The sequence below is a fragment of the Rhinolophus sinicus genome, linkage group LG01 (assembly GCF_036562045.2).
Source record: "Rhinolophus sinicus isolate RSC01 linkage group LG01, ASM3656204v1, whole genome shotgun sequence".
Taxonomy (NCBI): domain Eukaryota; kingdom Metazoa; phylum Chordata; class Mammalia; order Chiroptera; family Rhinolophidae; genus Rhinolophus; species Rhinolophus sinicus.
In genome coordinates, this window is record NC_133751.1 from 63185077 (window position 1) to 63211698 (window position 26622).

The 26622-nt window shown below is 37.3% G+C and overlaps 1 protein-coding gene across 5 annotated transcripts in view; it reads left to right on the forward strand.

Annotated features, from left to right (window-relative positions):
- Window positions 1-26622, forward strand: part of GSK3B (glycogen synthase kinase 3 beta) — a 190281-nt gene that overhangs the window by 54284 nt on the left and 109375 nt on the right. For all 5 annotated transcript variants that reach the window (XM_074331491.1, XM_019729652.2, XM_019729653.2 and 2 more), the window contains exon 2: window positions 11293-11486. In XM_074331491.1, the coding sequence (XP_074187592.1) occupies window positions 11293-11486 (194 nt within the window). The remainder of the gene's footprint in view (window positions 1-11292; window positions 11487-26622) is intronic.

Consider the following 26622-nt stretch of genomic DNA (forward strand, 5'->3'; position numbering starts at 1 on the left):
AACATATATGTTATAAGGTTGATATATAAAATATATGTTCTATATTCCTATATAATGTGAATTATATTCTTGCACTTTCTGTTGAGGGAAACTGAATGGTATCCTTGACAGGGTACATAAGATGCTTGGAAAAAGCGCGCTTGTTTCTGCAGGACTCGAGAGGCAGCCCTGCTGTGCCGCCCCCCCCCCCCCGTGCGTCCTCATGGCTCTGCTGAGCCCCAGCGGCTCATCCACGCTGCTTTGCGCGCACAGGACAGTGGAGGACAGTCTGTCATGGCACTCAGAAACTCTCTTTTGAAGTTACAGCTTTTGAAATATTTATTGAAAACTGAGCAGCTTCTTTGAAAAAGTGCTGGTTGTGGCAGAACACTGTTCACACATAGCTCTTATTGGAAGAGTACTGAGTAGTGTCCAGAACATATTTTGCACTGAAAGTTTTGTAAATATGTAAAATAAAAATGTCTAGGTTCCCAGGCTATCCTACAAAAGTCTCACTACGCCAGATTAACTCAGATACCTGTCTACCTATATGTGCAGTGAAAAAATAATAATGTTGCAAGAATAGTATTAAACAAAACTAGAACCCCCCCTAAAAATTAGTTTTCAAAAATTTTCTGAATGCTGGCACTTGGTTGATAAAGAATTTAATCTGAGGGAGATAAGGAGTAGATAGAGATTTATGGAATGCTGGCAAGATCTTTCTGAATACTTCCATGAGCTTTATAGGTTAACGGTATTGGCTTTTCAACTCATGCTATATTCTTTTGCTTACCTGCTGTGGTTAAGGCTTTTTTTTAATAAACTCTTCAGTGGAATGCAGAGAGTAGGGAAGAAAAAGGGAGGGGAAGTTTTCTCAGGTAACTAAGATCTGGGGGCAGAGGAGGAAGAAGGTGACTTAACCTAGAATGCTGCCTGAGGTGGATTTAATTGACATAAAAAGAATCGGCAGTTTAAGGGAATGAAGGGAGAGGATAGCAATGTGGTGAATGTCTCCTGCTGGGGGAGAGGGGACGACGAGGATAAGACAGGACGCTGGGTTAAACAGCGCTGCGGGTCAGTAAAGGGTGCTGGTGCCGGCTCTGTTTAGAACGGGAGTGAGGAACAGTGCTACCTTGGTATTTATATACGTACACATTTTAGAGGTGGTTTTTTGTGATGTGGGACAGCAACCACCGTCTAAATATTATATACATTTGGGGTACTTTTGAAAAATAAATTTTATTATTATAAGCAAACATGCTCTGTTATCTTTAAACGTATGGAAAGTAAAATATTGTAGCTTGGGTAAATTAACAGGAGATACCTAAAACTATGTGATGTAGAAATTTAGTTTTTATATTCCTTTTTTGTTTATTGATTAGAAAAATCATGCTTCACTGCTGTTTTAGTCCCCAGTGTTTCTTATTTTGAATAAACCAGTAGAAAACAAAAAACAAAAACAGGCAATTGTACTTCTATTCCTGCAAAAGTAGCAGCTGTGGTTAACCAGTGGCCTATTGCTTTGTATTCTGATAAATCTGTTGAAGTGCTTAAATTTAAATGTTTACTATCAGTTCACTGATTCCATTTTCCTCGGGAATTCCGACTCTCCGTTTACTCAAAAATTTAGACACTTTTTCATTCAGGCTAAATGAAGTATTTTGCTATCAAAAGGTATTTTTGCCTTAATATTAAAAGGTGTGAGGACGCTTACTAAAATGTGTGGTTATTTTGGACTGAGTTATTTTTTATTTTTTTGTTAAGGTTTTTTGTTTTGTTTTGTTTTCTTTTTAATTGGGGAAGGGGAACAGGGCTTTATTAGGGAACAGTGTGTACTTCCAGGACTTTTTCTTTTTCTTTTTTTCCCCAAGTCAAGTTGTCCTTTCAATCTTAGTTGTGGAGGTTGCGCAGCTCAGCTCCAGGTCCAGTTGCCGTTGCTAGTTGCAGGGGGCGCAGCCCACTATCCCTTGCGGGACTCGAGGAATTGAACTGGGAACCTTGTGGTTGAGAGCCCACTGGCCCATGTGGGAATTGCACTGGCAGCCTTCGGAGTTAGGAGCATGGAGCTCTAACCGCCTGAGCCACCAGGCCAGCTCCTGGACTGAGTTATTTTTATGGATTTATTTTGGAATAGAAATAAATGGCTTGATTCACCTCCAATTTTTATAGGCATTGGAAAGTCTACTAAACTTGGGAATTGGATGACCTGGGTTGTAGTTTTCAATATTAATGACCTTGAGCAATTTTACTTACCTCTTGAGGTTCAGTTCTTTCCTTCTGGATTTAGCATTGGCTCTACCTCCCTCATAGGACTGCTGCCTGGATAAAGTGGTGTAATGTGTCTAAATATGTTTGTAAAATATCAGGTGCTCCACACATACGATGTTTGTAATGATGACGGGTGATGATGGTGTATGGTGATCAGGGTTGGTCCCAGGAAAAATTGCCAGATCAGTGAATTTTGTCTTTGTATTTTCTTCTTATTCCATTGGGTGACTCGGCCCTTTCGAGGGGTGATGACAGGGTCCTTTTGTCATCTTAGAGGAAGCGTTAGAGGTACTTATGGGGACTTTTAGACCTTTAGCAGTTATCAAAGTATAGTGGAATCCTGTAGGAATTTGTCTACTCAGAAATGAACAAATATTTACAGCCTGTTATGTGCATAGGCATAAAGTGAGCCCACAGCGTTAAGTGTGTGGTAACATGATTGCTGCCCTCATGGATTAGATATTCATTGTGTCAATTTAAAAAAAGTCCAAACCTGTAAAGATTTTTTGTAATTTTATTTGAGCCAAAACTGACAGCAGTTGCCTGGAAGCAAGATCTCAAATGCTCCCAAGAAGAACTTTTTCAGTCTTTTATGCATTTGAAATTAAGGAGGGGAAAAAGTAAGGAAGATTACATGAAGGTGGGAGAAAGCGAAGCAGGGATTACAGGCTAGTTAAGATGATATGCTCTCTTGAGGGTGGCTAAGCCTTCCAGGGGTGTTACTTCTGGCGTCTCAAAGGTGTGTTAACCTAGATGCACAAGAACAAAGGACAGGGCTTGCTTAAAACCTTTCACTAGAGAAGTTACAGGCCTGGGGCCTGACTGCCCACCATCACCTGCCCGGTTGGGACTTTCTGATTTATTGCAGCATCCCCTTTCATCCATTTTGTTGAATTGTAATTGGTGAAGCATAGAGGACCAACCAAGAGGAAGCAAGTTTTCTGGAAGAAGACAAGTCCCACGCTGCTCTTTTCCCTCTATTTCCATCTGAAATTTAACAGAATACTTCAGGCTTATAACCAGGTTTAAAAGGCATGTAAAAATGTATGTAAGTTTGTGTGTCATGCTGTAAGAAAAGCTGTTTGGATTTAAGGTTGGGGATTACTTTAGTGCATCATTGTTCAGGGGAAAGACTGAGTGAGTTGTTACATTGTGGGGATTTGGGTTGTCAGAAAGCAATATTGAGGACCGAGGGGATGTGTGGTGAGCCAAACACAGACCTAATCCATTAAAAATTTTTTGTAGAGCATTGATTTTAATATTATGCTCACTGAAGACTAGAATAAAATATATCCGCTCTGTGAGTACTATTATGTGGCTTTCTTCGTGGCTGCTGAAGACTGAAGTTGCCAGAAGTGTTACCACTGGATCAGTGAATCTTTTTTTTAATTAGAATCTATTGGGGTGACAATGGTCAACAAAACTGCATGAGTTTCCCTTTTGAGGGCTACGACGAAGTCTGTGAAGCCGCCCCAGGTGCCGGAGCTGTCGTATCCCCTTCCTCTTCCACTTCAGGTTTGCATCAATAAAGGCCGTTGGTACCGTAAAAAAAAAAAAAAAAAAAAAAAAAAAACTGCATGAGTTTCTAGTGTACAATTCTATAACACATCATCTATATATCACGTTATGTGTTCACCACCCAGAGTCAGTTCTCTTTCTATCACCATATATTTGACATTGTGTTTTTTAAAGTAATTTGTTTCTTTAGTTGAAGTGTTTACCACTTATTCTTTCCATCCATGTGTAGTGTACTGTTTCTTTGGTAATATGATAAACTTCCTCATTAAGAAAAATTTAAATGTACTATCTATTCCCCCCACCCCCAATTTGTAAATCAAACGGATAAGCTTATTTAAGACTTAAAGATTGTAATATAAATTCCTAAAAGCAGAAGGTCTTTACACACATGCTGCAAGTTTCTTAGACTTTCATGGGAAATAAACCTGTTTCTAAAATATATCTTGATATTATTTCAAGTGAGGGCTTAAGACCAAATGAAATATTTGTTCATTTTGGGCTTGGTTTGACTTTATTCCCGTTCACTGGAGTTAGAAAAAAACGAAAATATGCTTGATTCCAGTTCTTATAAGGAAAGTAATATTTAAGTTCAGGCTGTTGAAAATTAGCATGGTTTATTCTGGTTTTTGGTTTGTTTGGTTTAAAGTAAAATTTGGGTTTTAAGAGAAGATAAAAAATTAAAGTTAGTTTGAAAGGAGCATGGATGTTTCAAAGTAAAAATTTGGGTATCTAATAGATACTTTCATCAGAATCTTCTGTAAAATATTTGAAATTTTCAGTTTCGGAAAAATGTAAAGTTGATTTTAGGACCACAACCCCTCTGTTATTTTTATGGAATGGTCTTAAGCAAAGTAATTATTAGGGTACAGGTTTTAGAGTTAATGGATGGGTCTGAATCCTATAGGTACACTTTATTGAAGGGGTTTACCTTGCGCAAATTACCAAACTTTTTTGAACACTGTAGTTTCTCCTGTTTGTTAAATTAACATGAGTACCTCGCAAAGTTGTAGGGATTAAATGGTATTCTGGTTTTTCTCAAAGTATGGTAGCTGGAGCTGCATTAAGAATCATTGAAGGGGTGTTTATTAAAAACAGTTTCCTGAGCCCCACTGCAGACCTACTGAGTCTCTCTAGGGGTAAAATTCTAGCTTCTTTGTTTTTAGTAAACGTTCTCAGGTGATTCTGTCGTCTGCTGTGAATGGTACTCAAGGAATATACTTACTTACATCTGTACTGATGTAAATTGAACATCAGACCTCAGAGGCGCCCTTGCCCACTTCTTACCCAGTGCTGCATAGTGATGCGCCAAGGAAACCGGAATTATGGGAACGCCTGTTAGTTACTGAGCAGCAATTCTCCACCTGGAAGTAAATCCACATGTGGCACATTGGGTCATTTGTTTTGACTTCTTGTTACTATATTTTCAGTAAGCCCTCTATTCTGCTTTACTACTTGTAAGACCGTTATATGTACCGTATCCCTAGAGATTTGTATCTGATCAGTGCAAGCACAGGAGAAGCAAAAGCATTGCTTCCTGTTTAGCATGAAGTAGTCAGTTCCTAAATTCTAATACTTCTTTGCTTGAGTGATTCTTACCTAAATTCAGCAGTAAACCTTTGCTGAGCACCTGCTTCGTGCTGGACCCTGTGCTAATAAGCGCCAGGCAAATGTAAATGATTCAGATAATGTCTGGCCACCCTAAGAGCTCTTAGTCAAGTGAGGGCTCAGACTCTTAATGATGATAAGACATGTGATAAGTGCTATCGTAGGACACGTGAAAAGTGCATAGCAGAGCAGAAAATATTTTTTTGTTTCCACTGGCAATAATTCAAAGTTCAGAGAAACTATATAATTTATTGAGTACCCACTATGTGATGTACACTGGAAAAATACCACAACAACCCTGCATAACCTGTTATTTAATCATCACAACAACCCTATATAATAGCAGCTATCTCCATTTTATAGATATTAAGTCGTAGAATATATGATTCAAACCTTTGTATGACTTCGGCGTACATACTATACCGTGATGCCCCTCTTTCCGTAAGGAAAGAAATTTGACTGAAGTTTTTTCTTAAGGGGAATTTTTTGGTTCTTCAGATTTCTGCTTGTTAATTCATTTGGCATGGTATCTTCCTGAGATTCAAAATGCGGTATTCTTGTGCTGTCTGTGACTCTGGAATCTTTTCTGTCTCATCTTGGTCTTTTGCCAGCCCGTGTTTTCCTATTTCTAGAAGTGATATATAGGCAAACATCTCCTAAAGCCAGCCCACGGATGCCATCTGGCCATTTTGTTTTCCCTGCCTCTCCTTTTGCTTACCCTTCCTATCCCCAAAGAAAATTTAGTAATTCTTCTGTTTGTTTTGTTTTTTCCCAGTCCTTTAGGTAGAATCATGTGGAGATGAGTGGTATCTAAGGGAAAAGGCCCTGCGAGAAAGATTTTTATAGTGTCAAGGTTAATGGAAATTGCCCTAATTTTTTTTTTATATCGTGCTGTTGATCATGAGGGTTGATTTGACTGATTCAGCTGCTTGGTTGGCATTCCCCTTCTTTCCTCATAGTCTTGCTCCAAGAGACGTGAGCAGTTGCGCTCTGGCCAGAGCTTCCACGTAATAGGGTAGAGGCCCTGTTTCGTGACAAGACAATTTATTTTAGAATTCGTCTAACTCTGATTCTGTGGACCTTAGTTCCTTAGTTGTTATTTCTTTTGCTTATTAATTTTTATGTTGTTTTCATGTTTGCAGTCTGTTTTGTTTATTTTGGGGAGAACGTCTTGTTTTAATATACGTTCCTTAGCAGTTACTTAGGATAAAGAGTTGTTTGAACTTTGATTTGAAAACCTGAAAATTTGACAGTGGTCAGTTTACCCTTCAGACAATCTTAATCGTGTCTGAAAATAAGGTTCTTCTTGGTTCGTTTGAGTAATTTATATAATAATTATTTTCAATAGAGTACCATAGGTATCTGGTATTTCTCTTCCTGCTGGGGAAACAATAGGCAATGCTACCTCCCCTACTGTTGTTAGGTAAAACTTCATAAGATACTTTGTTTCTCTGGGCTTTTGTTACAGACTTTAAACTTTCCTTTATTTCTACATGGAGACCTTATTCTTGAGTTAAAAGAAGATATATAGAGACAGTCATTACTGACTTCTTTCAGTTTGTATCAGTAGAATGGCTTATCAGCATATCTCTAGAAGTTACAGTGTCACAGCTGTTACCTTTTCTCTGCTCACGAATCTTAAGGAACATTAAATTAACTGACTAAAGTATGTTCAATTTTGAATTTATCATTCATATAAAATGAGAATGCCCGTGTCAGATACCTCCTAAATATTTAAACATGCTTGAAGTGGCCTTTGGTTTTTGGATGCTCACTGCACACTTTGGATGTGGATGGGCTGTTATGCTTTAACACTTACTTGTTCATCTCAGGGTGGATTGGTCCGAGGAGTGACTTCAGAAGGCTTAAAAAATGTGACCACCAAGTATTGCTTACAGATACAAACCTGTGTTTGAGAGATTGAGAACTAGGCTGCACTTACGGTTTTGGGCTATGCCAGAAATTTTTATAGAAATCGTATTCTATATTTAACAGTCTTCAGTAGAAAGTGGTTTGTTGTGCTGTTGCATGCCATCTTTCCATTGCTTCATGAGGAATCTATTGTGATGTATATATTTAAGATTTCTCCATTGTGGTGAAGAGTAGGGGATTTAATTCTGTGCGCTGGTTATAATGGGAAATTAATACCACCTGAGTGAATTTTGACTGAACTAGAGGAGCTCAGGGGTCCCCTGGCCGGAGCAGCACTGGAGCCCCCTAATCCTGCTGTTCTGCTGCTGCTGTCCCTGGGAGACGGTGGCAGTTTCTGGACACCACTTTTATCGTAACTGCTGAGACTCACTGCACCGTGCATTCTGGAAAGTTTAGTATTGGGCGAAGTGGAGACTTCTTATAAAAAACGAGGCACATTTGTTATGATTTCTAGGTTTTTAGGAGTATTTTGGTCTCTTAGTACAGTACTTAAAATGCTCTATTGCTAAAATCCAAAATTATCCAATTTCTAGTAGCAAATGTTAAATTAATTTGAACATCACAGAATCAATTGTTTTATATTTTTGTTTTACATATGCTTTTGCTTTGGGATAAGTTTCAAAATCTAATATTGTCAAAGTATGTTTAGAAATTGCTTTTTAGCTATTAACAAGTGAATAATTAAGGTCTGAAAACTGTAAAAGATCATTCATTCTCTAATTACTCTTTTTACATCATATTTTCAGAAACAACTGCTACTTTGGGGGCGGTAATAACAGTATATGAAGTTAGTCTTTCAGCTGTAGTAGGAAGGTTGTAAAATACAGCAGAGCAGTGTGAGGCAACTGAAGAGTTCTGCTCAAGCTTTATGGTACTGGACACGCTAGTCTGTTAGTCTCACTTTCCTCATTTACATAGTAAAATAATAATAGATATCTACATTTGTTGTAAGTATTAGAGTAGATGAAACAATGAATTGGAAAGTTCTTTGTACAGTGAAATTTTGCACAGCTGTTATTTTCTTGCTAAGTCGACAAATTACAAGGCCAAATGGTGACATGCTTTTCCTTGGCACACTAGCTGCTGACTGTCCGTGCGCTGCTCGTGTTCATGCCAAGTCATCCCCAGCGCTATCTTGCCTTTCTTCACAGCTCTGCTAGTTCAGATCTCCGATGGAGCAGTGTCAGGTGGTGGATATCCCAGAATAAAAATTCCAGGATGCTTGAGGTAGAAAGCCTGAGAGCTATTGTTCCTGGTATACATAGGGATTGCACATTAGTAGAGTATAGCCTGTAAGAGTTCTCAGCAATTTCTCTAACTGCTTGAAAGAGAATAGAATAAATCTTTTACTTTCTGCTAAGATAGTAAGTAGGTTTTTACTAGATAACACAAGAAGGTGAAAGGATTGTTCCTTGTTCACATCCAATTGCAGTTTCAAATTAAGAGGCCTCAAGCGTCTCTTTCAAGTGATGGCATCTGTATGACCTGTTTATCTTTCTACTCTGCTTTTAATATTTTTGCACAATTACCTCATTTGTGCATTTTCCCTAATGCAAACTCTGATGCTGGGCTGGATTGGATGTTCCCATGTATAGTAGTTGAGATTGAAGAGATGCTGAATCCCATGGCTGTGACGGGTATCTTTCACAGCTGGTTCTGAGGGCTCTGAACCGTTTTTCTGAAATGTGAATTTTTTCTTTTTTGGAAATGCAACCTTAGAGGAAGCAAGAGGGGAAAGTCATTACACATGATCATATTGCTTAAATTCTCTTACTGGAGCAAGCACTAAGCTGTAACTACTGTTTTCTTTATTAAATATGGCTATATAGTAGAAAAGCATAATTTTTGGTTATATCCCAGACAGCCTTTGTTTTTTAGTTAAGATTGTGGAATACAACAGTCATCCTTAAAATCTATTAATTTATCTTAATTTAATAATAATGATGCTTTGTTTTGTGAATTAGGCCTGTGAAATTTTGCAAGCAACTTGTTCAGTGGAATTATTAATTCACAGTTTTTGACTTTTTTTCCCCCCCGATATAGTAGTTTTAACTAAGATGATCTAGGGAGGTGTCAGACTGTTTGAAATCACTGCTACTTTTTATTTTCTTTGGGACAATTAGATTATAAGAAAATGTATTCAGTACCTTGGATTTTAATCTTTCTGGATCTGACTTTCTAGATCTCTTTATTTAGAGTTTAAGTTCAAAAGACTGTGGTTCTGTCTTTAGAAGTGCCATAATACAGGTAAAGGCAGGTTTATTTTACAAATGAAGAAGAAAATAACTTATAGTAAGTTTTATAGTCAATCTGAACAATTGTAGTTGAGATTAGTATGGTCAGAAACAAAAGTAATATTGACTATTTTGGGGGATTGGAGCATGATGATTTAGAACTCAGATTAAACTAGTTTTTTTTAGCAAGTGTGTTAAGATTTATTTTACTAGTAAGTGAGATGGGAAGGGAGCATTTGAAAGCTTTGAGAACTGAGTATGTGTCGGCTTGTGCTGGGTTTATATCCATGTAAAACGTGTAATACTGTCGTAGATGCAAATGGTGGCATTAAGCAAATGCTTGTGTTGACAAGACTTGAGTTATTCTTTCTACAAGTAGTGTTGGATTTGTGCTAACTAAATCCTACCTGTTGGGGTGTTTCACCTTGGAGCTAAAGACTTATATGTTCAAGATAGCTGGTCATTATATGATATAGACTGCCTGTTACTGACTTTTGTCTGTATTAATACCTCTGTGAGCTTAAATGGCAATAAATATTGGTTATAATATGCTACTAACATTTTAGATATTCATTTATCTGGCAATATTATATTTGGTAGGGGAAAACACTCAAACCATTGAAAAATTAGGTTATATTTTTTATCTTTTTAGATGTAAGGTACAGATGAATATTTCATAATCTTGGCTTGGTATCTAGAGTTAAATATTACATTGTTTTTTCTTTTATTAGGTTAGTATGAATTCAGTTAGCATCTTGAAAATAAAATTGATATAATGGAGGAGTAGCAGAGGATAAAAAGAAGAAGTGCAATTTAGTCAGTGAGCCTAAGGACTTACATTGTACTGAGAATTGGTTTTAGATTTTTCAGGGAAGGGAGAAGACGCACAAGTCATAACTGCGGTTTCACAATGGTTGTTTGTAGTCAGTAGAATCTGTGTATTTTGAAATCAGTAAAAGAACAATTTAAAGCTCTCTAAAATCAAGTGCTAGGTAGCCATAGAATGGTTTAGAATTGTTTAAGAATTGAGAAAAAAAGATGACTGTGAACTATGCCTAGTCAAGTAGGAGGAGGTGGATTTTGAGCTTGAATTGAAGAGAGTCTTTGGCTTGTTACTGGGGGAGTGGGGAGGAGGAAAGGCACAAAAGGAAGGAGAGGGGCCGTGAGTGGGCAGAGACCCCAGAGCCAGCGAGCTGCTTATGAATGAGGCTCAGTTCAGAATACATTTGATTTTCTTTTAAGTTTTACATCTCTTACCCCCCAGTTAACATTCTTTCCTGGTTCTTTTTCCCCATCTGACCCTTCTCTTAGAGGTATTGCTCTATTTCCTTACAAGAAATAAGCTATGGAGAAGCAAAAACTCAAAGCCTTACCTTCCTAAAGGCAGAGTGGTCTGAATAGAGTTGGCATATTTAGATGTTTTCAGTTGTACATATTTTCAAGTAAAATAAGGCAGCCTTGGGGAAATCTAGTGCTGTTGGAATTGGACAGGTCAGGCAGATGAGGAGTCAAACCCTGGCAGGTCCACCTTTCTTCCCCTTATGGATAATACAGAAAAGTACTTTCAACTTCATGGTGCTGGTGTTTTCATTAAAATTACTTACAATTGAAACAAATAGTTGAAGTAATTCTATATGATAAACTACAATGAGCACTTAAAAAAATAGTTTGTGGCAAAGAATATAGTTTCCTTTGTGTACTTTGGCAATTTTCTCTAATCCTTTACAGTACTCACTTTGTATCCTTTTTCTTTTAGGAGACAAGGATGGCAGTAAGGTGACCACAGTGGTAGCAACTCCTGGGCAGGGTCCAGACAGGCCACAGGAAGTCAGCTACACAGACACTAAAGTGATTGGAAATGGGTCGTTTGGTGTGGTGTACCAAGCCAAGCTTTGTGATTCAGGAGAACTGGTTGCCATCAAGAAAGTACTGCAGGACAAGAGATTTAAGGTAAGACCTTTGGTATTTCATGGACTTTGTTGCTATCAACACATGTAAATGATTATTTTTTTCAATTGTTTTGTTTGTTTTCCTTCCAGTTTCATGTATGGTACATGTTTTTGTTCAGTTTACCTACTAAAGCAGCTTTATTTCCCATTGTGTATTTTGTAGAGATAAAATTTACTGAAAATTGCAGTAATATTTTTGAGCCACTGCTATGAGTCATTCGTGTTTAAAATGCTGTGAAAGGTAGATTAAAATTTCCTAATTTATACTTTCAAAAAGTGACCTCTCCCTACCTTGGATGTCACTGGTGTAGAAGACAGAGAAACACTGCTTATGGCACATGATCATTTGATAGTTGACTGTGCCTCCTTTCTGGAAAAATTTTCTTTGAATCTGTGACTCAACACTGTGACTGCCACCCCCTTCCCCCCCACACACAAAAACACCCAAACCTAGCAATCCCCACAGTTCATTTTATTTTCATTTCTTACACCATTTTATAAAGGGGATCCTGTGCATGGATGTACAGAGGTCGTCTCTGTGTTACGGTGTCGTGGAGAGTCAAGGATCTGGGCTGTGTCACGGCTCTGCCAGTAATAAACTGCGCAGTTCTGTGCCCTTCTCTGCCCCTCCCACCTCTGCAGTATTTTCCTGCGAAACTCCTGTGTGTTAGGAAGCAATTATGCTAAATATTAAGTGATAGAAAAATAAGAGGTGATCACGGCTCTGAAATAGCACACAGTCTGTTGTCTCTATGTTGTAGAATGTCTCAAACATTCTCAAAAGGTTTAAAAAAAAAATTGAAGTTTTTGTTTTCAGAGTTCTCTCTCCCAAGCACTAGGCCCATGCTGTCACGTGCCCACTAGATCTTGATACTTGAATGTTGCACTGTTACCTCAAATTGGCAAGGCTTCTCATACAAGCCTGACTTAACTTTCAAGACACAACAGAAATTGTTTCTGTTGGTTCCTGTTCATTTTTCCTTCTTCCTTCTAATGGTTGTATTTACCTTGTCGTTCCTGTTCTTCCATTCTCTCTTACCTCTTTACCTGAAACCATTATCAAATTTGGTTGATTTGTTTTTCCTCGCTGCCTTGTTGATCTAGCCCTTCTTTCCTTTTCTCATCACTCCTCTTCTAGTCAGTCCCTTGTCATTGTTTGGCTTAACCACCAGTAAGACTCTCCCTCTGCTCTTCTCATTTCCAGTCCCCTCTACATACCAATACTAGAATAATCCCATAGTTCACTTTGGTCGTGTTGTTTCACACACAAATCTTCTGTGGTTCCTCATAGTCTAGGATATAAAGCCTGCCCAGTTCAAGTGTGCATTCAGGAGCTTCCATAGTGTCGTCGAATCTCCAAATACTCCGCTTTCCAACGCTCTGTGTCATTGGTCTTTATGGCCTCTCTGCTGTATTCAGCTTCCTATATCACTCCCATTCTTCTGCTAACGAAATCCTGTATGTATATAAAGACCCATGTTAGATTTTTCCCTTATGAAATGTCCCAGATGATTCCAGCCAGCTATACGGATCTCGGTATTCTAAATTCCTTGACTACTAGGAAATTCCAAATTCTTTATGACAAGGACTCCATTTTTACTATGTATGTTTCCTGGATACCCACATATTCAAAGTTTTTTTAATTTTTTTTGTTAGTAGTTGATGATAGCAAATACTTAACCAAATCCTTATATGCTTGGTAATCTAAGCTTTTTACATGAGTAGTGTTTTATTTGAGATTTACCGTTAGCACCATGAGATTGATACTGTTATTCGGATTAGGAAACCTACACATAAAGAGGTAATACTTTAACTTGCCCAGGGTCACACAGTTAGCATGTGGATAAATGGGCAAGTATTTGAATCCAAGCAGTCTTGACTCCAGAGTGCTTTATTGCATTTTATTACATTTTATTATTGCTGTATCAAACCCGTGTATTCTGTTGGGAGGTATTTGGGCTTTTCTTTTTCTTACTTTTTTATTTTTAATTTAAAATTTCCTCTTTAGCATAGTTAGATTATTCATTTGCGATATAGTTTGGTTTATCTATTTCTGTATGTATCCCTTCTTAGAACTTTATGCCCATTTTCTGAATTTTTATTTAAAATTATATTTTAAATCCAAAATTTTATTTTCAGTCTGTGAATCACTAACATGGTTCTAAAAGTAAGAAATATACGAATGTCATTCCCTGTCATTCCCGCTGTCTTATATTCACTCACTCCCTGTAGATGGCCAGTCTCATTATGTTCTTAGTTTATTTTTTCTGGGTTTCTTTTGTACAAATGAGTAGTTAAGTATAGTTTTCTTGGGTTCTTTCTTATACAACAGGTAATATGTTAGAGATACTCTTTTGTACTTTGCTTTTTCTCTTAACTGTAGCTCCTGGGAATCATTGCCTATCAGGTCAGAGGCTTTTCTCGTCCTTTATACAGGTACACAGAGTATTACAGCATTGATTCAACCATTCTTGTACAGGGAATATGTAGTTTCTTTTCAGTATTTTTTAAATCTCCGAGTGCTGTTGTGCAAACCTTGTCCATATGTATTTTTTTCTAAGATGTGTATCTTCAGGGTAGATTAGAAGATGTAGGACTGCTGAGTCAAAATATAAATACATTTTGTTTCATGCTGCTAACTTCCCCCCTAAGGGTTATACCAGTTTGCATTCTCTCCAGTGATACGAGAGTGCCTATTTCCCACAGCTTTGACAATACGCATTGCTTTCCTTTTCCAATTTTTGCCAATCTGATAGGTGAGAAGTGATAACTCATTGTAGTTTTAATTAATAGTCTTATTATTATGAATGTACTTTAACATCTTTTCATCTGTTTGGTGTCCATTTTATTTGTTATTGTGAGTGTGTGAATTGCCCTTTTTTTGCCCATTTTTAGTAAAAAAAGTGGATTTTTGGTCTTTTCCTCTTAACTCTAAAGAGTTTATTATTGCTATAGTCTTGTCTGTGTTATATATGGTATTTTTACTGTATGTGTTCTGATTTTTTGCCATGTGAAAGTTCCCCCTACACATGTAGACAAATGTATCGTTCTTTTATCATATCCAGATTTTGTTAGAAAGCCTTTTCCCTATAAAGCCTCTTTTTATAGATAGCCTTCTCCTTAGGTTAAAGAGAAATTCATCCTTATCTTCCTCCAGTAGTTGTAAGATTTCACTTTTTACATTTAGATCCCTGATCCATTTGAAGTTTATTCCTATGTGGAGTTTATTCCTAGGATTGATCTAATTTTATCCTTTCTAATCATTAACCAGTTGTTCTAGTACAATTTAGTAAAAGATCTATCTTTGTTGCACTGATTTGAGACGCCATTGTTATTACATGCTAAATTTCCACATGTAGTTGGTCTATGTCTGGACTTCCCATTCTGTTCCATTGGGTTGCCTGCATTATCCTCTGTAAGTACCACACTGTTCTAATTGTAGTTTCGTGGTATGTTTTAATGTCTGGTAGGGCTAATCCGCCCTTGTAACTTTTCTTTTTCATGTTTTTCTAGCTAATCTTGGATGTTTATTTTTCCGTATGAAATTTGGTACCATTTTGGCTAACTCCGTAAAAACCTTGTTTTTATATATATACAGTAATTAACATAGTTTATTGCTCCTTGTTTATATTTTTAATTGGAATTTCATTAACTTTATAAATTAGTGAGCACTAACCTATTTTTGATATTAGATTATCTTAACCAGGAATAAGAGATGTCTTTCCATTTGTTCAAGTTTGCCTTTGTGTCTTTCAGGAATTTTACTTATACAGGCTTTTGACATTTCTTGTTAAGTTTATTCCTAAGTATTTTATGGCTTTCGCTATTGTATAGTTTCGTTTTTTTCTCCTATATGCTAAAAAGTGGCAGGCCGCCATACACAAAGCTCAGTTCTTTCCACTATATTATCTTTCCTTTGTGGAACTTAAGTATTCTTTGTTCTCCTTGCTGAATGTTACCTGTTTCCAAAAAAATGAAATTTGATATAGTGACCATTTCATTTCTCTTGATTATCATAAAATAGTAGGAATTTTTCTGACAACTTAGAATTCTGTAGTTTTACATCAGTGATTTACATAGCTGCTGGCTAGGATTACATAAAATAATTATCTATTTCCAGAAAAAGATTGGAATAAGGTCTTCTCCTTGACCAATTAAATAAACCAATGTGCTGAACATGCTAATGTAAGTGAGAAGCAGTTTGTTTTGGTGAAAAAACAAGATCAGAGAGGTCCGAGATAAAAAGAAAACCAAGAGTAATTATCCTTGCATCAGTAGTCACACAAACTATTATCTAAGACACTGAGAGTTTTTTTTTTGTGTTTTTTTTTTGGTTTGTTTAGTTATTTCTGGTATAACAAGCTTCATTTTATGTTTTATTTAAAACTTGAATGCTTTTTTTCCTCTGTGACCCATCATACTGTGGCAAATTATGTAAAGTAAAATTAAACTACGTCATTTGGCCAGTTTGGAAGTGCTTGTGATAGAAAATGCTATTGTGGTGTTGGGGTAAAGTCCAGCTAGTGCCTTATGTAGGAGACCTTTGATATTAGAGCTGGGAGAAAATTAATCAATCCCCAAAGCTACTGATGGTTGTAGAGGCTGGCTTTTCCATTTGAAAATCAGTAAGTTGCATTTTTAATTAATTAGTGATCTTAGTTAGCTTCATTAACTATTAATTTCAGTTCTCCTTTGAACTAAGTCATAGGTTTCAGGTCTCCTGCTTGGTTTCATTTGTTCTGGGTTGGGATGTGGGGGTGGTGATGTGAAGTGTTGCTGTTGTTCTGTGGTGAATGGAGAGTGAATGGAGCCCTACTTTTTAATCCACACCATTTTGGAGAGTGAGAAGAGATCATTAATGTCTGGTTTCCATCCTTAGGGAGAGGATTATTCTCTTCATGATATTCTGGAGACAGCATAGGGGAAAGACCTATTGAAGGGCATCTTGGTTGCTTCCATATTTTGGCAATTAAGAGTAAAGCTGCTGTAAATATTCAGTGTAGGTTTTTATGTGGATATGTGTCTTCAACTCATTGGGTAAATACCAGGTAGCACAATTGCTAGATAGTGGGGTAAGAATATGTTTAGTTTTACAAGAAACTGCCAGACTAACTTCCAAAGTGGCTGTGCAAAAATAATTTTGTATTTACCCCAGTGAGTGAGCGCTCCTGTTGCGTCACATCTTCACCAGCCTTTCGTATGGTCAGTGTTTTGGCTTTTAGCCTTTCTAATAGGAGTGCAGTGGTGACTCGTTGTTTTAATTTGCAATTTTCTGGTGATACACGATGTTGAACACTTTTGATACGCTTATTTGCCATTTGTATATCTTCTTTGGTGAGGTGTCTGTCTAAGTCTTCTCCCCATTTCTAGTGGTTGTTTTCTTACTGTTGAGTTTTAAGAGTTCTTTATATATTTTGAACAACAATGCTTTATCAGATATGTATTTTACAGTGATTTTCTCCCAATTTGTGACTTACCTTTCTTTTAATTAGTGTCTTAGAGAAGAAGCTTTAAATTTTAATGAAAAGTCCAACTTATCCATTTTTTCTTTTAGTATGAATTGTGCTTTTTGGTGTTGCATCTGAAAAGTCGTTGCCAAACCTGAGAACACCTAGAATTTCTCCTATGTTTCCTTGTAGCTTTGCATTTTACATTTAGGTCTGTGACCCATTTTGGATTAACTTTTGTGAAAAATGTAAGATCTGTGTCTACATTCATTTCTTTGCATATGGCTATCCAATTGTTCCAGCAGTGTTTGTTGAAAAAATTACCCTTTTTCCATTGAAATGCCTTTGTTTCTTTGTCAAAGTTCAGTTGACTATATTTGGTGGCTATTTCTGGGCTCTTTTTTTCTATTCCAGTGATCTATTTGTTCTTTCTCCAATATCATCACACGTCTTCTTTTATTGTAGCTTTATAGTAAGTCAGTTAGTATCAATCCTTTGACTATTGTACAATATTGTGTTGACTATTTGAGTCCATAAAATAACTGTTGGGATTTTAATTGTGTTGAATCTATAGATCATGTTGGGAAGAACTGGCATCTTGACAATATGGAGTCTTCCTATCCATGTGCATGAAATATGTTTCCATTTATTTAGATCTTTGATTTCTTTCCTCAGAGTTTTATAGTTTTCCTCGTGTAAATCTTGTACATACTGTTTTTGATTTATAATTAAGTATTTTACTTTTTAGGGGGGATGCTACTGCAAATTGTATTGTGTTTTTAATTTCAAATTCCAGTTGTACATTGCTGGCATATAAGAAAGAGTTTGACTTTTGTAACTTAATCTTGTATCTTGCAACATTGCTATAATCACTTATTTGCTCTAGAAGATTTTTTTGTTTGCTTGTTTTTGGTTCTTGATTCCTTGAGATGTTTTTTTTGTTCTTGATTCCTTGAGATGTTTTTACATAGACAATCATGTCATCTGTGAACAAAGACAGTTTTATTTATTCTTTCCCAATCTGTATACTTCTTCTTCTTGTGTTTTTTTGTTGTTGTTGTTGTTGTTTTTTTGGGTCTTAATTGCATCCAACACAATGTTGAATAGTAGTGGTATGAAGAGGACTTCTTGCCTTGTTTCTGATCTCAGCAGGAAAACATCTCCTGATTAAGTATAATGTTGGCTGTAGATTTTCTTTGTCAAGTTGAGAATGTATCCCTCTATTCCTAGTTTGCTAAGAGTTTTTTATATATATTATGAATGGATGTTAAATTTTGTCAAATACTTTTTCTACATCTATAGATATGATCAGATGATTTTTCCTCTTTAGCCAATTGAGGTGATGGATTATGTTAATTGATTTTGAATGTTGAACCTGCCCTGCATACCTGGAATAAATTTCACTTGGTCATGGTGTATAATTCTTTTTATCCGTTGTTACATTCATTTTTAAAAAATAGTTTGTTTAGGATTTTTGTATCTATGGTTTCTGAGAGAAATTAGTCCGTAGTTTTTCTTTCTTGTAATGTCATTGTCTGGTTTTGGTATTAGGGTAATGCTGGCGTCATGGAATCAGTTAAGAGGTATACCCTCTGCTTTTGTCTTCTGGAAGAGACTGTAGGGAATTGATATCATTTCTTCCTTAAATGTTTGGTGGAATTCACCAGTGAACCCAGTTGGGTGTGGTGCTTTCTGTTTTGGAAGACGATTATTAATGCTTTAATAGATAAAGGCCTGTTCAGATAATCTATTTCTCCTTGTGTGTGTTCTGGTAGATTGTCTTTCAAGGAGTTTGTCCATTTAATGTAGGTTATCAAATTGTGGGTACAGAGTTTATTGTAATTTTTTTTATTCTTTTAATGTCCGTAAGGACTGTGGTGATGGCCTCTCTTTGATTTTTTATTAGTAACTTATGTCTTCTCTCTTCTTTTCTTGGTTAACCTGGCTAGAGGTTTATCAGTTTTATTAATCTTTTCATTGATTTTGGATTTTCTTTTTATCTAATGTATGCAATCATTGCTGTAAATTTCCCTATAAGCACTGCTTTCGCTGCATCTCACAAATTTTATTTAGCTCAAAATTTTGTCCTGAGACTTCTTTGACCCTTATGTTATTGAGAGGTATGTTGTGTAAGCTCTAAATATTTGGGGGTTTTTCTTGCCTTTAAAAAAAATTTCTAGTTTAATTTCATTGTGGTATGAAAGCATACTTTTATAATGTTTATTTTAAATTTGTTAAGGGATGTTTTATTATTCAGAATTAGGTCTAGCTTGGTAGATGTTCTATTTGAGCTTGCGAAGAAGGTGTATTCTGTTATTGGACAAAGTTTTCTGTAAATGTTTATTAGATCTAGTTTATTAATCGAATCAGTTCAACTATGTCCTTATTTTCTGCTTGCTGGATGTATCAATAACTGATAAAGGGGTGCTAAATTCTCTAACTATAGTGGTGGATTTGTCGATTTCTTTTTGTGAGTTTCTTAGTTTTTGGCTGAAATATTTTGATGCTTTGTTGTTAGGCACATGCACATTAAGAATTACTATGTTTCTTTGGAGAATTGATCCCTTTTTCATTATGTAATACACCCTCTTTATCCCTGATAATTATTCTTCATCAGAAGTTTGCTTTGTCTGAAATTAATATAAGCAGTCCAGCTTTCTTTTGATTATTGTTAGTATGATATATTGTTCTCCATCCCTTTAGGTTTTGTTCTATAAAAATATATAACATTAATTTTATCATCTTAACTAGTTTTGGGGTTTTCAAAATTTTTTTCTGGACTCTCCCTGTCCCCCCAATTTTATTGAGGTATAATTGACAAATAAAATTGCATATATTTAACATGTTCCATGTGATGACCTCATACATGTATACATTGTGAAGTGATTGCACCAAACAAGTTAATCAACATATCTGTCACCTCACATAGTTACCTTTTGTGTGTGTTTGTGTGGTGAGAACACTTAATATCTACTCTTAGCACATTTCAAATATATGATATAGTATTGTTAGCTATGTACATTAGATCTCCAGAACTTCATTTTATAACAAGACTTACACCCTTTGACGAACATCTCTCCATTTTCAGCTAAGTGTAGATTTTTAGGTATTTTTTTCCTCTGTTATGTTCTCTGAGCTTCCTGCATCTGTGGTTTGGTGTCTGACTTTAATTTTGGAAAATTGTCAATTACTACTTCAAATGCTTTTTCTTGTGTGTTTTTTTTTTCATTTTTCCCTTCTTCCACCCACCCTTCCCACTCCCCCACCCCCAGTTCAAGTCCGTTGTTTCTCAGTCTAGTTGTGTAGGACACAGCTCCCTGGCCCATGCTGGTATTATGAGCCTTGTGCCGCCCCCCTCCATCCCCCCACCCCCAGACTGAAGCAGTGGGTCACTGGTCGTTGGTCGGCCTCTCACAGCAGCTCACGGCAGCCCATGGCAGCCCAGCTCCAGGGAGATCCTTTGTTCACAATCTTAGCTGTAGAGGGCGCAGCTCACTGGCCCATGTGGGAATCGAACCGGCTTCCTCGGCCTTAGGACCTGAGCCACAAGGCTGGCCCTTTTCTTCTTTCTTTTCTCCTGTGCTATTCTCATTATGCATGTCACACGTTTTGTAATTGTCCCACAGTTTTTGGATATTCTGTCCTGGTTTGTTTTTCCTCTTTGCATTTCAGTTTTGGAAGTTTCTGTTGCCTTCCAATAGAAGCTCACTTGATTTTTTCCGTCGCCATATTCAGTGTATTGATGAGCCCATCAAAGGCTTTGTTAATTTCTGCTACAGTGTTTTTGATTTCTAGCATTTCATTTTTAATCTTTCTTAGAGTTTCCATCTCTCTCTGCCTACATTACCTATCTATTCTTGTGTGTTATCCACCTTTTCACTTAGTACCCTTAGCATATTAATCATAGTCGTTTTAAATTCCTGGTCTGGTAATTCCAGTGTCTCTACTGTATTTGAGTGGATCTGATGCCTGCTCTGTGCATTCATGTTCTCATTTTGTCTTTCTTTTAGTATTCCTTGTAATTTTTTGTCGAAAGCTGTGCATGATATACAGAGTAAAAGTTACTTAGGTAAATGGGTCTTTAGTGTGAGGTTTTATGTTTTTCTGGCAGGACATAGACTGTGTTTATTGTTTGCCTACAGAGATATCAGAAGCTAAAATTTCCTCCGGTGTCTTTTTGTCTCTTCTGTTTCTTTGGGTTTCCCAAGAGACTTCTTAAAGTCTGATACATGCGTTTCTTTCCATTGTACTTCTGTGTCATTATAGAGGAGGCCTATTTCTGTGGTGGTAAGGTGTTTGAGAGGAGAAATGCTCTGTAGTTTTAAAACTAGGTCTCAGTCTCTTAGGAAGCCTGAGCTGAACCTTTATAAGTGCATCTCTGTTTTTTCTCCTCTCCCCAATAGGAGAGACAAGAGGCTAGTGGGGCCTGGAGTTTTATATTCCCCTCCTTCCACATGGAAAGCTAGATGAGGTTAGAAGTGGGGTTTCCCGCCCCCAAATTGGAAGTCTGGGGAGGGCTAGAGTTGGGTATCTCCTTTCCCCAAGTAAGTTAGCTCTGGTAAAATAGTTTTCCTTGAGGGCAGGTTCTATGAAGAACAGAATACTTGGGCCTGTTTTAAAATGATTACCTTTCCCCTCCTTCTTCCAGCAGATTTGTTTTGGATCTTCACTGTGAGAACCTTGTAGGGTTCCTGGAGGTAAAACTGAGAAAAGTGTGGGGCCCCCTGTGGAGTTTTTAACTCTTGAATTAGTTCACACTGGCCTCCTGTCAGTTGCAGTTTATGTTTTTCCGTGTTGGTTCTGGCTTCACAAGCAATTTCTGCTGCTGGGCTGCTGCCTCAGTGAGCTGAGACTCTGTTTCTCTGCCTCAGGTCTCTGCTGGATTTCAGAAGAGTTGTTGATTTTTCATTTTGTTCAGCTCTTCTCCTGTTGTGAAGATGGGAGGGAAGACTTTCTAAACTCATTTCATGCTGGATTGGAGACCAGAAGTCCTTCTTTTGATCATTTTTAAATAGATTTATTTGTCTTTTTATTGTTGAATATAGTTGTTTATTCTGGATACAGATCCCTTATCAGATATATGATGTTTTCTCCTGTCTGTGGGTTGTCTTTCCACTTTGTTGATAGTATTCTAGAAGCACAAATGTTTTTCATTTTGATGACTCCCAGTTAATCTATTTTTTCTTTCGTCGTTTGTGCTGTTGGTGTTAGATCTAAGAATCTTTGGCTAACTAACCCAAGGTAACAAAGATTGACTCTTATGATTTTTTTCTAAGAGTTTTATAGTTGAAGCTCTTACATTTAGGTCTATGATCCATTTGAAGTTAATTTCTGTCTGGTGTCAAGGGCCCAAGTTCAGTCTTTTTGCAGGTGGATATCCAGATGCCCAGGCTCCATTTGTTGAAAAGATTATTCTTACTGAATTGTCTTGGCACCCTCATCAAAAATCTGTTGGCTATAAATGTAAGCATTTTGTGCTCCTAATTCTAGTCCATTGTTCTGCAAGTCTGTCTTGATGCCAGTCAGTCCCACACTGACTTGATTATTTTAGCTTTGTTGTAAGATATGAAATTTGCAAGTATGGATGAATCCTTTTGTTTCTTCTTTATCAAGATTATCTTGGCTATTCTCTGTCCCTTGCATTTCTATATGAATTTTAGGGTCATCTTCTCATTATCTTAAAAAAAAAAAAAAAAAGGCAGCTGGAATTTTGACAGGATTGCATTGAATCAGTTCTGGGAACACTGTTATCTTAGCATTATGTCTTCTAATGCATGATTATAGAATATCTTCCTCTTTATTTAGATCTTTCTTAATTTTTGTTTTGTGATTTTCAACATAGGAGTTTTACGTTCTTTGTTAAATATTCCTAAGTATTCTTTTTTGTGCTATGTTAAGTGGAATTTTTTTTCTTAAATTCATTTTCGGAATATTCTTTGCTAGTGCTTTATTATTTTGACATCTATTCAGTATGTAATTTTAACCTGTGTTCAGAGTTCATTTTTATATTAGGCGAGGTTAATTTTTATAAATGTCATCCTAAGATAAAAGATCCTTCAACAAGATAGAGTGGTGGTAGGATATAGCTACTCCTGAACTCGGGGGTATGATTTCTGTTTTACTTAAATTATTTGAAAAAGATTTCACTGTTAACCCCCAGCTAGTCTCTTCTGGTTCTTCAGTGTGCTTTGGTGACTATATTATCTGAAGGTACTTATCTGTGCCTCTTTGCCACCATTACTAGTTTGTCATTTTCCTAATGCTCTAAAAGTATTGAATAAAGCCCTTTATTAAGTTAGACGTGTTTATTTCACCTTTCTGAATTTGTTCCTTGTTGGTAACATGTAGGAGGAAACATTTAATACTTACACGTTTTTTACCCAGAATCAGGTGAGAGAACTTATATAAAATAACTTTTTAACACTGTGAAGTAATATCTAAATATCAGGGACCTTCTCTCTTCAAATTAGATTTTATCATCTTTTAGCTTGGGATAATCTAGCCAGATTCATCTGAATAAGCTCCTTTCACTTACCCTTCCACTAAAAAAAACCTTTGTTGACCTGTTGAGTTACAGGGTCAAGTGTAAACTAAGGCTAGCCAACTCAGTCTGTGTATACTTTGCACCATGAACTAAATTATATTTTGCGTGGGTCACAAGAGACGATAAGACGCAATCTATGCACTCAAGTCTACAGTCCACATAGGATGACAAGACAAACCTTTGGAATGTGAAGTATTAAGCAGATCATGTATTTTATTATCAGATATGGGAGCTCACGATTTGTGTGATGGAATAACTTCTTGTAGATTCCATCAAGTCCTAGAGAGTCTGCATGGTTTATATTCCTAGTCACTGTTTGGGCTAGATAACACCTAAACTGAACTTTAGGGCTTATTGAGGAGAATTTTTATCTTGTTATTGCCATGTAGTACCTGACTCTTGGTGATGCTTCCATATTGAGGAGGAAAACTTGGGGGTATTTTTTGGTGAGGGAGGAGGGAGTTAGGCATGGTGACTTTTCAGTTGGACTGGTAAATTCTTTCATGTCAGTATGTTCTTGCAAAACTTTATTAAGGTAATATTGTATTTTCCTGTGTTCTTTCATGGACATACTTTGTTAAGAATATTCTTTCATTGACATATAAGTGTAGCCTTTCATTGACATACTTAACTGTCAGTGAAAATTCAGAGATACTAAATGGCACATTAACCTATTATCTATGTAGGGATGCTTTCATTAAGATGTTGACTGAAAGGCAAAGATTTGTGTTGTTATAAACAAATTCAGCTTGGGTTTGGAGGATTAGAGGGAGGTTTTAGTTTTCTCATCACTTAAAATGCCCAGACAGTGAGGAAGAGAGAAACACTTTTGTATACATGCGTTCTTTTTGATGGGCTAGAGCCTGGCTGAAGTGTGGTGTTTTCAGGCCTGCGTCTTTGCATTGCCGGGCATGTAGGGCCTTGGCCAGTTCTTCATCTGCACTGATCAGGTGGAGAGTGACTTGAGAGAAAGTTACACATCACCACAGCTTTATTCTCCTGGATGGGAAATAGTCTTTTTATGTGTGTTGAGAGGGGAAGGGGGAACTTCGTATTTGGGGCTTATTTGTCTCTAGTTCCCCCTTTGTTTTTCTGACTGGTTGTATAACCTTTGTTACAATGAAATGCTTCGTTATAATGTATCTTTGTAAGTAGGAGTATTATTTTATGTCATCAATCCAAATATGCATTCAACCATTGGATTATTGAGCACCTCCTATGGGCTGGGCCTTATTCTAAGTTTTAAGGATACAACAATGGATGAAACAGACAAAAAAAATCTGTGCCATTTTTAAGCTTATATTTTAATGGGGAGAGATAGACAATAATGAATAAATATGGAAAATAGATACAATATGCTAAATGATTTGTTTTTGTAGGAAAAAATAAGCCAAGAACAAGGGAGAAGGAATGCTGGGTGTGAGGGTTGAGGTGACAGTGTACCATTTGAGGAAACATTTTATGTAAGTATGGGGACTAGGTATTCAGGTGTTTAGGAGAAGATGGTTCCAGATGGAAGGCAGAGCAAATGCAGAGACCCTGACAGCAGTGCTGAAGTAGAGGAACAGCTGATGGTGAGGGTGGTACAGGTGTGAGGAAGCTGAAAGTAGTAAGGTTAGCTGAGCAAGGAGAGTGGGGCTGGGGAGTGTCTCTGCAGCAGTGGGTGGAAGCCTTGTGAGCCGTGGAAGGATTTTGGCTTTAACTCTGCTCAAAGTGGGAGCCACTGGAAGTTTTAAGCAGAGAAATGTCATGATCTTACATTTTAAAATCTAAGATCACTCCGCCTGCTTTGTTGAGCATAGATCGGAGGTGAGCAGGAGGAAGCTGAGAGACCAGACCATTTAGGAAGTTATTTTAATAATTTAGGCAAACAACTCCTAAAAGACTTGCTCTAGGGAGGGAATAAGAAATGATCACATCCTGGAGTTACATACACACACACATAGTTTTTTATATTGAGATACACATGCAATTGTAAGAACGAATACAGAGAGAGCCTATGTACCCAGTTTCCCTCATTGATAACATATTGCAAAACTAGTACAACATTGCTACCAAGATATTGACAGGAACATGAGTCACCAGTCTTGCTCAGGCTTCCCCAGATGTACTTCTTTGTGTGTGTATTTAGTTCTCCATGTTTATCACATGTGTATGATGGGTATTCATTAGTCGAGATACAGAACGGTTCCATCGTGAGGATCCTTTTATTGCCCTCTTCTAACCATACCCATTTCTTTTCGTCCCCATCCCTCTGCTTTAACCCCCAGTTTAACCCTTCGCAGCTACCATTAATCTGTTCCCCATTTCTATAATTTTGTTATTTCAAGGATGTTACTAAGTTAAGGGTTCTTAGACCCAGTTCTAAAGTGTGTGTGTGGGGGGGGGGGGTTCCTCCCACACCAACAAACAAACAATTCTCAGACACCAGCAGGGTGTGCAAGAATTCAACTCAGTTCTGACATGGTACCGGGAGGGAGCATCAGATTCCACAGAAGGGTTCAATCCTTCCTGCCAGGTCTCCCCCACCCCCACGCCCACACACACTTCAGATGCCAGCCACAAGCCCAGGCTCTTACCTGTGCAAACCAACAGGCTATAGATTGAACATTCCAGGGACCTTCTCCTTGGGTTTAATTAATTTGCTAGAACAACTCACAGAACCCAGGACAACCTGTTTACTCACTAGATTACCAACTTCTTACAAAGGATATTAAAGGATACAAATCAACAGCTAGATACATAGATAGATACATAGAGTGAGGTCCCGAGCACAGGAGCTTCTCTCCTCCTGAAGATTGGGGCCGGGCAGGGTGGCACATGGAAGTGTTCTTGAAACCCGAGGCCAAATGAGCCCGGGGCTCCTGCTGCCTGCGCCACTCAACTAGTACGGACGCAGGAGTTGGGTCGTATAATAAGCGTTTATTATCAGAGCACCGATGGTCTGAGAAGGCAGTGGGTTAACACCTCCAAAAACTGCCTTCACATTCTCAGACTAGTCTGGGAAATTTAAGGGAAAATCGGGGCCTTCCTCCAGAGGCTACATGATGGTTCTAGAGGTCTGCATGGAGCCTCCCCTCTGGCGATGTGGCTCTCCGACATGCTCCCCAACCCAGGAGCAGTGATGACAGTAACCTGGAGAGAAT